The sequence below is a fragment of the Sinocyclocheilus rhinocerous genome, unplaced genomic scaffold, assembly GCF_001515625.1.
Source record: "Sinocyclocheilus rhinocerous isolate Xijiao unplaced genomic scaffold, SAMN03320098_v1.1 scaffold883, whole genome shotgun sequence".
NCBI lineage: Eukaryota > Metazoa > Chordata > Actinopteri > Cypriniformes > Cyprinidae > Sinocyclocheilus > Sinocyclocheilus rhinocerous.
This window is the reverse complement of record NW_015627244.1, coordinates 26,873-40,429: the sequence shown is the minus strand read 5'-3', so window position 1 is coordinate 40,429 and position 13,557 is coordinate 26,873. Positions and strand designations below refer to the sequence as shown.

Here is a 13,557-nt window from a genome sequence, read left to right as displayed (position 1 = left end):
GGCATCATCACAGTATGGTGAGGGGCGTATCATTTCCGTCTCACGCTTGAGGTATTCGGCCAATCATAACGCACTGGATAGCTGGCTAATCAGAGCACACCTCGCTTTTCAGACTGATGAGCTTTGTAAAAATCGACGCGTTTTAAAAAGGCGGGGCATAGAGGAGAAACAATAATGTACAGTATGTGGAAAATAATGTGTTTTTTTAACTAAAAACCGAATAAACACATTTCATTACACCAAATACACAAAATAATGTTCTTTTTAGCAGCATCATATGACCCCTTTAAAAAGTAAGAATACGTCAACACGCGGCTGTATTTCAAATCGCTGGTACACGCCCAATAAAAATGTATTTTCAGTCTCAGCCAATCAGAAGCGCCGACGGAGGAACTTAGCGTTCAGCTATTGGTCTGTTTAAAAATCGCCGCAAACACAGAGCCACCCATTTAAATGCTCTCGCTGGAGTCACACACGGAGTTTGGATTGGAAGACGACCGAAGCATTTCATTGTTGATATCTGCTTTTGTACATATATAGGTGTATAAAACTTAACAAAGTTGATTTGATACAGCTTGAGAGATTAAAAGGAAAATAGAGCGGACTGCACGTGGAACATCTTGAGCTTTAAGGTGAGTTTAAGTTTATTTATTGGACAATAATTTGTATTGTTGCTAAAAACACGACACGGTAAGAATTGCTACTTCTTTATTTAACGTTAACGTTAATTGAATTAAGAGTTTTACGTACATACATTTTAGCAATGTTCCAGCAAGCCAGCAGGAGTCCGTGCATTAGGGTTGTATCTGCTTTTTCGCTTCTTACCATTAATGTTTTCATAACCCGTGCTGTTTTTCAGTAGCAAACAGTGTAAAATGGGTGCCGGTGAAAGCAAGCTGTCTGTGGCATCAACACCAAAACTAGAGCCGAGAGCTGAACGAGTAGCGAGACTCTCAGACCCGCGTTCACCGTCATGCGCTGTCGACCGCACACCTATACAGGTACAAACACACAGCCAACACTTCTGTTGAGTCTCTCTAATAAAAGATTCATTTCGCTTATCTATTAGCCAGACTGTGAGCCGAATTATGCCATTTTCAGATCCCATGTGAGCAATGGGCATACGAGTTTGATTGTATTTTCCTGTAGGTGGGCGTGGCTTACTCTCCTCTTCCTGTGGCGGAGTCAGTCGGGCCTGTGTTTGACCCCCGCTCACCCACACCTGGCATCACTCGAACACCAGTAAAGGGTAAATGAAGTGTATCACACGTGAACTCCGTTTATGCGTTTTTAATTCAAAATATTTAAACACGGCGAAAAGAGCTCCATCTGAAAGCTAATTAATATTCATAAGCTCCAGCCCTTTCTGTAAAGAGTGCACTTTTCTCCGTTGCCTTGGTTGTGGAAGTATTTTTCCCATAGGGAAAAGTCTGTTAAAGAGTTACAAGCCATGAACCAAACCTACCAGCTACAAGATGAATAACACTACAAACTTTGATATATATATTTTTTTTTTAGCTACAAAGTTTTTTAAAATTAGAAAGACAAAGGTTACAAGAAGGTGTAGTTAAAGGAATAGTTCACCCCAAAATTACAATTTTGTCGTAATTTACTCACCCTTATGTCGTTCCAAACCTGTATGAGTTTCTTTCTTAAGTTGAACATCAAAGAAGATATTGAGAAATGCTGTTAATCAAACAGTTGATGGTCCCCATTGACTTTCATAGTATTTATTTCCTTACAATGGAAGTCAGTGGGTGCCAACTACTGTTTGGTTCTTCAAAATATCTTCTTTTGTGTTCAACATAAGAGAGAAACTTTTACAGGTTTGGAACAATATAAGGATGAGTAAATGATGACAATTTTCATTGGGGGGTGAACTATTCCTTTAACTGCTTTCATGAGGGGGAAAAGGGAAAAAAAGAACTATAGGTAAATATAAAACTATTGATTTAAAGATGTTGGTTATGATACACATTTTACATTCATAATGCATTCACATATGCATATACTGTTAAAACACAAGTTGAAATAATGCAGGCTGATGACTTCAGCAAATGCATATAACGTTGAGTAACAACATTATAATTCATCCATTTTTAACGGTTTAAGTTATTCAAAATCAATTTCCTGAAGGAGAAAATTTAAGTCGCCCTCCTCAGCCCTCCCACTTTAAATTCACTACAAAACTGGAATAGTGACAGCCTCCTATATTGTGACCCATCCAAGTGTAACGGTTAATCAAAGAAGAATGTAGGGTGGGTTTATTGATTAAAGATTATAAGGTCAAAATTTTTAAAAATGAAACGCATACATGGATGAATCGTTCTCAATCATAATTCTTTAAGATAAAACTACTTTGTCTCCTTTACAGTGAGTGTCGCGTCTCTTGCTCAGCGGCTGAGCACCTTCTTTCTCAATGACGTCAAGTCCGGTAGCGACTCTGTTCCTCCCCTTCCTCCGGTCTCCTTCACCAAACACCCCGGCCTGCCCAATGTGAATCTGCAAAATGAAGCAGTCCCCAGAGATCCTCTGCTCCCTCTGGTAAAAGCCCAGAACTCATCCACCCTCAACGGACACGCAGATGCTGTGTCCACCCCTTCAGAGGGCTACGGCTCCATATGCAGCAGCCCGTTTGTGTTGATCGGAGACGCACAGATGGAGGTGGAGGTGGATGCTGAGGCCTCGCTGGAAGAGGCGGAGGAGGCTCTGCTGCTCTGTGCTTCACCATTAAGGAAAGAGCTCAGTTTGAGTCTTCTTGCTTGTCGTGAAGGTGTTTACTCATCTTCTCTGGAGGAACGTCCTCTGACTCCTCTTCCTCCTGCTGAGAGGCAAGCGAATGAAGATCACTCCTACGCGCTCTTCTCAGTCCCACCACGATCCACAGAGCATGAAACTTCCACGCCTGTTGTTGAAGCTATCGTGACCTCGGAGGCAGATGAGGTCCCGTCACAGACCTCTGAGGAACAGGTTTGTTTTTGAGATTATTGAAAGACTGTGTCGTTTTAGGTTTCATCAGTAGTTCATCATTCATCTGTATGCAGTTATACTACACTTCCATTTGAAAAGTTTGTGGGCAGTATGATTTTTTATTTTTTATTTTTTGCATTCAGCAATGATGCATTAAATTGATCAAAAGTGACCGCAGAGATTTCCATTTCAAATAATTGCTGTTATTTTGAAATTTCTATTTTTCAAAGAATCATGAAAAAAATAATTGGAATATTTATTCATTAATTGTTTTTAGTTAATTCTGTGTTTATTATAATTGTTTCTTGAGGAGCAAATCCGAATATTAAAATTATTTCTGAAGGACCATGTCACACTGAAGACTGAAGTAATGATGCTGAAAATTCAGCTTTGAAATATTTTATGTAGTAATATCTCACAATTTTCCCCCCCCAATTAAATACAGGCTTGGTGTGCATTAGAGGCTTCTTTTAAATCAATTAAATTAGAAAAAATCATTGAATTGCAATTTTATATTTGTGAAAAAAATATTTTTACATTTTATACCTTTTCTATGATACGCATATAATAACTTTATATTTGGATTTGTTTTTTAAATATCTTGAATAATTATATAAATTTCTAAGTTATAAATTTTTTTCAAATGATTACTTACAGTTTGTATTTGTGAATTTTTTTATTTTATTTTTAACATTCCAAAAAATATTAAATAATTGTGCAAACAAAAATGATGCTTTTTAAATTAAGTTAAATGGATGGTTTTCTTTGTTTTGGGTCCATTGAAAATATCAGTAAAGATAGGAATCTAAACTATTGGCCTGATTTAGCAAGCAAAAAAAAAACCATACTGTTGAACGCTGTGAGGAACTGACTGATGTGTGTCCTTCCTCCATCAGGTGACTTCTGCACTTCCAGAGTCCAGCCATGAGCAGCAGGAGGAGAGCAAGCCTCCCACACCTCAATCTGTTGTCTCCTCCAGCAAATCCAGCCCAGTTGAAACGGTCCAGTCCGGCATCCGTTGTCTGAAGTTTGACACCCGCAGCCCAAGTCAGGCCATTTTTAAGCCCCAGTGGTTGGGCGTGGGCTTCGGGAGCACTGGAGTCAGAGCGAGAGGGGTACAGGCGCGTGGAAAGACATCTGTGTCCTCACCACTCTCCACCAAAAACACGGCCACAAATGAGAATAACAACATGGTTGTGCGCACCAAACAGAGACCAAGAGGTGAGTGTGTCCGTTCACCACACAGCATCAACATTTTGTACAGCTAAAATAAGTGAAAGCGGACGACAGCATTGGCTTTTAGGTGGATAGAAGACTAACAAAATGATGAATCTGTAGTGTACACTAGAATGTACTAGTGTATTTTTTCTGAGGTATTTGCTTGTTTAATTATACAGAAAAAGTTCTGGTTGGTGAGGGCAGATCGCCTCTGCAGATCCTGAGGGAGGCTAATTCACCCAGAGACCGCAACTCCCAGGTAATTGCTGTTATTAGTCACTAGTTATATTTAAACCTCTGTGCTTATTCAACTTGTATTATGTAGTCACTTACTAAATGGATCTTCATGTCTGTCTTCAGATGAAGTTGAAAGTGTCCACCCCTGAAAAACAGCGATTCAGCCAGATGGACAGGAGAGCTCTGATTCTGTCACTCAACAAGGAGAACGAGTGATTCGAACCGAGCAGACCAGGATAAATCCAGCCAACACTGTGTATATACTACAGTTTTAAGCCTTAAACTACATGATCATTCTTTACCGTTTCTTTGTGTGTCTGTAAATAAACACTGTTTTAATGTAAATAAAATATCATTTGATTTTAGATATTGTTTCTTTTTTTTTTTTTTTTTTTCTGATCTTATCAACTTGTCGTTCACAAAGCATGTCTAATGATGAAAATGTCATAGTATGCCACTACTTTCAGCCCTGCAATTATTGAAAAATTATTAAAACGGTCAGCCGATCAACATTCTGCAGTTATGTTTAACTCTGATGCCCACATCCTTTTTAAAGGCGTTGTTACTAATTTATCTGAACTATTTTGTAACATCAGAACTGTTATCCAATATCGGTTTGCTACTGTTCAGAAGTCTAGGATCGGTTTGTTTGTTTTTGAAAGAAGTCTCTTGTGCTTGCCGAGGCTGCATTTATTTGATTGAAAAATACAGTAAAGGCAGTGAAATAGTATTACAATTTAAAATGACTTTTCTATTTTAAGATGTCCTAAAATGTAATTTAATTGTGAAGAGGAAAGCTGAATTTTCAGCATCATTACACTAGCCTTTAGTGTGTGTCACTTGATCCTAAAGAAATCAATAGTGGGAAGTATGTGGGAAAACAGCTTCATATTTTTGTGGCAACTGTGATACATTACATTTTTTCCAGATTTGTTTTATGAATGGAAAGTTCAAAATAACAGCATTTATTTGAAATAGAAATATTTTGTCACATTTACTGTCACTATTTTAAACAATGCATCCTTGCTAAATAAAACTATTCGTTACCTTCGGGGGAAAAAATTACCCCAAGCTTTAGAATGGTAGTGTGTACATTGTAGCACATAATAATCACATTTGTTTTCAATTTCATCAGATATGAGAGATATAAAAATCAGCCAGGTTTGTCGTAGTTTTTTTTATTGGCAGAAAAGCAGAAAAAACAGATGACACTAGCAGTGCACTATCAAAAAAAATCTTAACACTAAATTTAATAAAAAGCTTCAATCAGACAGTCTCACTAAAACGTGTTTAATCTATCTATAATTTGTAAACTACATTTTATAAAAGTGAAAACATCATTCTGTGCAGACTTAAGTCATTATATTCGATCTTGCGCAACTATTTTGGCAACCTCTGTCATATAGGTTTGATAGCACAGGATGCATTTAGATATCAGTAAGCTTAATTCAACTAGTGTTGAAAGTCTTATTTCATATGCTATTATTGATAATATACTGTGACACCCATGTGTTAAAGACCCTATCCAAAAAGTACCTCACAAATCACCAAATAGGTAATGGCTTTGTAAATGCCCACTTTTGCAGTTAGCAGTCCCTGAAAAACAGGTTTTCTGGTATTGCATGATTTCTTTGACAAGATTATTCTACAGGTCAGCCCATCTCTAAATGAGGTTTTCTTATTCACAATCGTTCTCGTTGTGACGGCACAACAAACATATCGCTTTCCCTCCCTACTTATACAACTATATCCCACCATTTCAATTGTCCCCTTTACATTTTACCCTGTCTTTGACATATTCTATGTTTGCCTCCGTTTGAGACAGAGCCTTAGTTCCAGATCTTCAGAAAGCTATCCCATGATCCTGTGCAGCAGGCCATCCCATCAGGTGTCACGCCAATACAGCTCACTCTGTTGTCATGACCGGACAACACTCCTGGAAAAGACAAACACTATTTTATTATAGTTAATAAACAGATATTTTTGCATCTAATATGCTTTATCGTTCTCCCGAGGTTGACATCCATCCTTGCATCTCTTTCCGATGACATACCGACTCTCTCCGCCTTCAGCGAGTCCCAGATGTTGCAGTTGAAGTCGTCGTACCCAGCGAGGATGAGTCTTCCAGAGAGGGAGGGAGCGAGGGAGGTCACGCCGCACATGATGCCGGAGTCCTGGTACGTGATGAGCTCCTGGTCTGAACGCAGGTCGTACAGCTTGCAGGAAGCATCGTCTGAACCTGTGATCACTGCATTGCCATTGGGGAAAAACTGAAAGGTGACACAGAGAGAAAAATGGATGCATTTATTATAATACAGTTGAAGTCAAAAGTTTACATACACCTTGATTCTTTTTGTTTAGTGATAGTTGTTCATGATTCATTTGTTTGTCCTGAACAGTTAAACTGCCCGCTGTTCTTCAGAAAAATCCTTCAGGTCCCACAAATTCTTTGGTTTTCCAGCATTTTTGTGTATTTGAACCCTTTCTAACAATGACTGTATGATTTTGAGATTCATCTTTTCACACTGAGGACAACTGAGGGACTCGTATGCAACTATTACAGAAGGTTCAAACGCTCACTGATGCTCCAGAAGGAAAAACCATGCATTAAGGGGGTGAAAACTTTTGAACAGAATGAAGATGTGTACATTTTTCTTATTTTGCCTAAATATCATATATTTTTCAATTAGTACTGCCCTTCAGAAGCTACAGAAGATACTTATATGTTTCCCAGAAGACAAAATAAGTTAAATTTACCCTGATCTTCAAATTCAAAATTTTTTCTTAATGCATAGTTTTTCCTTCCTTTCCTTTCCTCCTCCTTTTGGTAAAATAATTAAAATTTTGCAGATTCTGCAAGGTGTATGTAAACTTTTGACTTCAACTATATATCGCAAAACTTGCTGCCACTGTAAGTGTGTGCTGTGTGGATGCTTCAAGCTGTTCTCAGTGGTTGTTAGTGTATCGCTATGTGGTTTCTAAGTTGTTCTGAGTGGCTGCTTTCTGATCCATGTTCAAAGACTTTAGAATATTTTTGGTCCCTAAATATCCTTCATGTTTGTAGTGAAAACAGTACAGAATAATCTACATAATGTACAAGTTAAATACATTAAGGCAGTGGTTTCAACCAGGGGCCCGGGGCCCACTAGTGGACCTCACAAACTTCCAAGGGGGCCTCAAAATAACTTAAAAATGTTAATAAAATAAAAAAAAGCTTAAAAAAGGCAAAAACAACTAAAAATCACCCCTTCTACAGCAGTTTTTTTTTTCTTTGAAGAACCAGTTATGAAAAGTAATAAAATTACATTAATTTTATAATAAATTAATAAAAATGTATAACTAAAAGTATTCAATTATTAAAACTTATAAAAATAAAAATGAATGATTAAAAGTAATAAAAACTAATTCTGAAATAAAATACAAAATAAATGTCAGATGAAAAACTTACTACTAACTAACTGAAATAACTGAAATAAAATGCTTTATTTTAATACATTAAAATAACAAACTAAAAGAAAAAGCTAAATAGAAATATTTAATATCTAGTAAAAATGATAAAGGCATATAACAACATTAGTAAAATGTAAACATTTTAATTAAAAACTAACAAATAAAAAAAAAAAAACTAATTGAAAATAATAAATACTATAAAAGTATATTAATAATACTCAACAACAGTGCTCTATGGACATTTTTATCATGTATATCCATCCTTCTAGTTTTGGCAAATTTTAAAATATTTTAGTAGTAAGAAATGTTTTGAAAAAAAAAAAAAAAAACTGTTAAAATCTTGTGGCCTTGAAATATTGTTGCCGACAATGAGGAGGTGTGGGGAGGGGGTAAAAAAGGTCAAAAAATTAATTCATTAAAAATGTAAGTAATCAATATTTCTGTGGTTATGGATTAATTACAGCCTTACTGATCATTCTTACCCCTATGGCGTTAATGTCACTCTCATGGCCTCCAAAGGTCTGTCTGCACTGGCCGTCACGGATGTCCCACAGTTTGGCTGTGAAGTCACAGGCTCCTGAGATGAAAGTGTTGAAGTCAGGGGCCACACCCAGAGACATACAGTCACCCAGATGACCCGCAAACACTGTCTTCTGCGATCCTGTCTCGATGTCCCACAGAACACTGGAAACAGGTCAGAGGTCACCTTGTTATTACTGTTACATTTTCTTTGCTATTTTAGTTTATAGCTATTAGAAGTCTAAAGTGAATGTACCAGGTACAGTCTCCAGAGCTGGTGATGATCTCATTGTCATTCAGGAAGCGGCAGCAGGACAGGTAACCTGATCAACACAAAACCCATAACAGACATTCAGATCATATACAGTCAAAACAGAGGTGCAGCTAGCTGATGTTAAATATTTCATTGGCTAGACTGGTTCACATATGCTCACCTGTGTGTGCTGCGAGCTCACGCATGACCTTCACGTTGCCATCTTTGCCCTTCAGGTTATAGATGGAGCACATGTTGTCAAGTCCTCCACACGCCACCATGTTTCCTGAAGGTGCGTACGAACATGTCATCACCCACGAGGACTTCAGTGGGATTGCGTGCACCTAGACCACAATCAGAGAGGATGGGTAATTAATATTCTACAGATCAAGGTTTATTGGCGAATGGTATTATATACATTGAGCCTTATTCGTGAAACTTTCGTAAATATGAATAATTGGTGTGTAAAATAGACCTTTCCCTTTGTCTGTAATAAAAAGGAAAGTGGACATGTTTGTTCATGAATTAAATTAATTTTCTCATTGTTAATAAAAACGTTTGGATGTTTTACACACTGTTTACATGTTTTTCGGAGCAGGTGTACACATTTTTTCATATCAAATAACATTTTGAAAATATGAACACTTTCATGAACAGTAAAATAATTCATGAAAATTTACATCTGAACATTGTTTTACAAACGATTTACACAAAAATTCATACTGCTTGTGTTTCATGAATTAGATCCAGTGGCAACTTTCTCCCATTTGTGGCTTTATTTCTAATAATTGCAATAATTGTCTCATTGCATAATTATGTGCCTTAAACTGTGAGATGATGAAATCACAAATGGAACACAGTCAATTGTTAGATATAGTCGCAATAGCATTAAATAAAATCAAAATGACCTTGGTTTATGATTAAATATGTGGCATAAAGCAGCTTCTATAACCTATAAGAACTGAAACCATCTCAGTCGTGCTTTCGTGCTTCATGTCATTTAAATACGTCTCCTCCCTCTTGCACACAATGTGACCACTGGCAGGTACTGATTTTCCTAATAGCCTTCACCAGAAACGATTTGCATTTAAATGTACGTGACAGCAGCTCCAAGTTAAAGCATCAGATTTTGTCATTTGTATAATCTGTAACAATAGATAACTATAGGCTCGATGATTTTTGGCCTTTTTTGTAGAAAAGGACTAAGATCAGACAGTACCAGAATGTAACACTGAAAAACTTTTCAGTACCTTGTTGGTGGTGTAGCTGTCCCATACAATCAGTTTACCGTCTTGAGATGCACTGACACACAGTCTGAGAGAAATATAAAAAAACAAACACCAGATTAGAAAATAAATGTTCTGTATTATTTGAGTGTTCTTTATATACTATTATAGTGTTTCTTAACATTTTGAATTAGAATTGATTTTAGATTTCCAATTTTCATTTTAGTTTGTTTCAGTATTTTTATGCACTTTTGTCATTTTTATTAGTTTTTAAAAAATATTTACATTTTTATTTCAGTTTAGACATTTTACTTAGTACTAAAATGTATTACAAGTTTTTTAAAGTTAAACTGTAACTTAAAATCTAATATTTATATTTTATTTAATACCTGAAACCACAACTAGTGAAGAACGTTTCTAACATCACCAAGGTTACAGGTTTGATTTTAAAAGACGTATGAATACTAAAATCTTAGGATTTTACAAACTATATATTAAATATATATGACTTACTTGCTTTTTAATACTTATGACATGGACCAAATGTAAAAATAAAGGTTCGAAAAGACTTAAGTGGTTAATTCAGTGTTTGTCTCAAGTGAATTTACTTCAACACACACACACTCAAAAAAAAAAACATATGCAAAAGATCTGATCCCTTTCCAACCTCCTTTCATTAAACAGAATGTGGTTTTGGTGCAGAAGTCAAATTTCTTAATCACATTCAGACCTGCATCATTGCTTGCTATTGTATCCATGTACAAATATCTGTTTACATAATCATTCATTTCACTTATCTTTGATATGCTTGCAGACTAGTACATGTGGAACAGAATGTATTGCTTTTATTTGCATATAGACGTTTACTTTGAGTCCCCCCAGTGCACGGCATAGATTTTGGACAGATGTCCTCTCAATGTCTTCCTGGTCTTTAGCTGGACACGCCCCACAACAGCTGTCCCCGCCACATGATCCTGCAGCGTGAGGTCCTGCACTGCTTTACGAGCCGCCTATAGAGCACAAAACATACACAGCTGATCTAGAACTGAGAATCAATCGGTGATATTCTGTAAAGTTACACAGATGTTTGTGAAGGTTTATCAAGACATATTCTTGACACTAACAGTAATCTCATCCTTCAGGCTCTCCGCCTCCTTTCGCAGTTGCTCCATTTCACCCATGGCAACGGTAGTCAGGCACGGTCACCCACAGATACAGACAGGAAGTGAGGTCAGTAGAGCCAAGAGAATGCTGGGGGAAAACTCTCCTGAAAATGAATATACATTTCATTGTTACATCAATCATGACAGTGCAATTTACTTTACTGCTTGTGGCAAGAGCTCATTGTTGTTGCTTTCACTGTATTATATCTTCAGTTCCCTCGTTCAACATCTATTTGCAATTCAAACTCCCTTCGACCTGGTTTGCAAATCCTCACAAATGAGGATGCATGCAAAATTTCACTCGTACCACCACCACAAACATACAAGTGCATAATGAGTCAGAGTCAAACAAGAAACTACTTTATCAAACGCCATACACCTGCTTTTATAGAATCAGATATTACATATATAGATGGCTTAGTTCATAAATACTTTATATACATCTACAGCACATTAGTTTTTGGGTACTGCTCCCTTGAAATTAGAGTAATAAGAATGATTATTGTGACTATTTACAGCGGCTTTCATAGAAACAATGAGTAAAAACAATAACTAGATTTTCTGTTGAAAACATTCCTGAAACCCATATCAGATATTATTGATGAGGCTTGACTTTCTCAATACTGTCATCTATAATAATTGTGCCCTTGCTCTTAAATGGTTCACCCCAGTTTGCTTGAACAATTAGATTGCTGTCATTCGCCTTAACGAAAAGCATTTTTAAAGTAAATATTGAGTTATTCTTAAGTTTGAATATCATGTCTTACCTTACAAAGGAAGATTAATGTAGGCTATTTCCTTTTGTTAAATGGTTTATTGAATCTTTGTGTCTCTCCCGAGCTCTCAAGACCAAATGACTTTTGCCTAAAATTAGTTTGAGAGGAGAAAGCGAGAGAGCAAAGGGTGTGGATGGGAGAGAGGTGGACCAGTGGGAGGGAGCTGTCCTGTAACGGACATCAATAAATAGCCCTGTTCTGGAACTCAAGGTAAACGTCATACCTGGAATTTGTGTATTTGCCGTCAGTGTGAGTTAAAGGGCAAAGTAATGTTATTATCAACAAGACCGTGAGCACCAAACCAGAACACCATAACCAGAACGAGACTAATGAGAGAGAGAGAGAGAGAGAGAAACAGACAGGCAAGAGAGAGTGAGTTTAAATCCTCAACACTGCTGAGATTTTAAGGGAGGCCTTTTGAATCAAATCTGCTCTCATCCGATTATTGACTGCTCTTTGCATCTGGATAAGAGCTACAGTAGAGATGGGGAGGGGGATAGAGGGATAGAAACAGAGAGAGAGAGCTGGGAATGGGTGTGAAAGTGTGGCCTAGCCATCGTTTGAATTTGAGTTTTCGGCAAATTACTTTGTTTAAAGAACAGTCTTCCATAGTATTATCAAGTCATTTCCAAACCTTTTATGGTTAAAAAGTGCTATAACTATTTATTTAGAACCTAAAAATGATTCATTATACTATGATTCATTATTAGGACATTTATAATAATACACATATTTCTTAATATGTGCACCTTTCTAAACATTAATCACAATGTAGAGAAATTGTTCATTACACTACACAATGTCTTTTTTTATCTTCTGATATCTTAAAAGCATTTATTCTACCTAAAATGAAAAAGTAAAATGTTGCTACAGCACTAAAACAAACCAGTTTTTTACAGATTTAAATCATAAAACTGATTGACATGTATGTTATGGTTCGGTTCTGATTTCAAGTGAAAATTTCCTAGGGAAGTTCATTATCATAATCTTTACTTTGCCATATTTGTAAGTAAGAACTAAATCGGTAGCAACATATAAAAGACCAAAACTACAGGACTTAAAAACGTCATCACTTACCTGTTCCTCTGGGATGTTTCTTCACTCTGTTTGTATTTCTTATTCCTTTTCAACTCTCTATCCACTTGCCTTTTTTCTCAGGACAATGTTCATTCAGGTTTTCTGCTTTACGCACCTTCTGATCCCTCTCTCTCTCTCTCTGTAAACTCTGTGATGCTTTTGTGATGGGCAGATGAGGATTGGAGGGGATGAAGGGAGATCAGGGCTGAAAGGATAAAGCCTGGGATGGAGAGAGCGAGAGGGAGGGAAATCTGTTAGGAGAGGAGAGAACAGAGAGTAAAAGACAAGAGAACTAAATAGTGGAGAGAATCAGGTCATGGGGTCACATGACAGAAAGGCAGGTGTGAAGGGCCAGGTGAGGGAAAAGACAGGACAGATTTGATTTTATATTTACTTTTTTTTTTCTAAGATGATGCTTATTCATCCATTTCCCCTTGAAATAATAAACAATGAAAATGTTGGCTAAAAGTAGAAGTTATCTTTGAATAGTGTTCAGCTGGATGGTTTAAGGCTCTGTAATGGACTGAAAAACCTACAATGGCAAAGTTGTTGAACTAAATTTCCTGAGCCTGATCCTAAAGATCTGCACTGATGATACATCCATAAACTTTGAACATAGATGTCCCTGAAAACCGACACATTTTTTTAAAAAGCCATCAAATGAAGGC

At 36.8% G+C, this 13,557-nt stretch overlaps 2 protein-coding genes across 5 annotated transcripts; one reads left to right on the top strand and one right to left on the bottom strand.

The window, feature by feature from the left end:
- Positions 1-435: 435 nt before the first annotated feature.
- cdca3 (cell division cycle associated 3) lies at positions 436-4,702 on the top strand. 3 transcript variants are annotated; one of them, XM_016533630.1, is made up of 7 exons: positions 436-619; positions 840-1,001; positions 1,150-1,249; positions 2,375-2,970; positions 3,867-4,191; positions 4,368-4,447; positions 4,549-4,702. In XM_016533630.1, exons 2-7 carry the CDS (start codon positions 876-878, stop codon positions 4,639-4,641), a joined length of 1,320 nt encoding a protein of 439 aa, XP_016389116.1. In that variant the 5' UTR covers positions 436-619; positions 840-875; the 3' UTR covers positions 4,642-4,702. The 3 variants fall into 3 exon arrangements, with proteins under 3 accessions (XP_016389116.1, XP_016389108.1, XP_016389099.1); XM_016533622.1 differs by having other exon boundaries at positions 436-632; positions 860-1,001; XM_016533613.1 differs by having other exon boundaries at positions 436-632; positions 863-1,001; positions 4,549-4,701.
- Positions 4,703-5,593: 891 nt separating this feature from the next.
- gnb3a (guanine nucleotide binding protein (G protein), beta polypeptide 3a) lies at positions 5,594-13,152 on the bottom strand. Of its 2 annotated transcripts, none has more exons than XM_016533640.1 (9): positions 12,890-13,152; positions 10,998-11,140; positions 10,741-10,883; positions 9,898-9,961; positions 8,829-8,991; positions 8,651-8,717; positions 8,358-8,559; positions 6,479-6,695; positions 5,594-6,361 (listed from the first exon to the last, which is right to left on the bottom strand). In XM_016533640.1, exons 2-9 carry the CDS (start codon positions 11,052-11,054, stop codon positions 6,255-6,257), a joined length of 1,020 nt encoding a protein of 339 aa, XP_016389126.1. In that variant the 5' UTR covers positions 11,055-11,140; positions 12,890-13,152; the 3' UTR covers positions 5,594-6,254. The 2 variants fall into 2 exon arrangements, with proteins under 2 accessions (XP_016389126.1, XP_016389134.1); XM_016533648.1 differs by lacking the exon at positions 12,890-13,152 and adding an exon at positions 11,804-12,108.
- Between the last annotated feature and the right edge of the window lie 405 nt (positions 13,153-13,557).

What these genes read in the sequence shown, in the direction of transcription:
- cdca3 (XM_016533630.1), top strand. Translation starts at nt 876, where the DNA reads ATGGGTGCCGGTGAAAGCAAGCTGTCTGTGGCATCAACACCAAAACTA. An exon ending in TCGACCGCACACCTATACAG is followed by an intron (nt 1,002 to 1,149) that starts GTACAAACACAC and finishes ATTTTCCTGTAG; the next exon opens with GTGGGCGTGGCTTACTCTCC. An exon ending in CACCAAACAGAGACCAAGAG is followed by an intron (nt 4,192 to 4,367) that starts GTGAGTGTGTCC and finishes TTAATTATACAG; the next exon opens with AAAAAGTTCTGGTTGGTGAG.
- gnb3a (XM_016533640.1), bottom strand. Translation starts at nt 11,054, where the DNA reads ATGGGTGAAATGGAGCAACTGCGAAAGGAGGCGGAGAGCCTGAAGGAT. An exon ending in GCCTGAAGGATGAGATTACT is followed by an intron (nt 10,884 to 10,997) that starts GTTAGTGTCAAG and finishes TGTGCTCTATAG; the next exon opens with GCGGCTCGTAAAGCAGTGCA. An exon ending in GCTGAAGGCGGAGAGAGTCG is followed by an intron (nt 6,362 to 6,478) that starts GTATGTCATCGG and finishes TGTCTTTTCCAG; the next exon opens with GAGTGTTGTCCGGTCATGAC.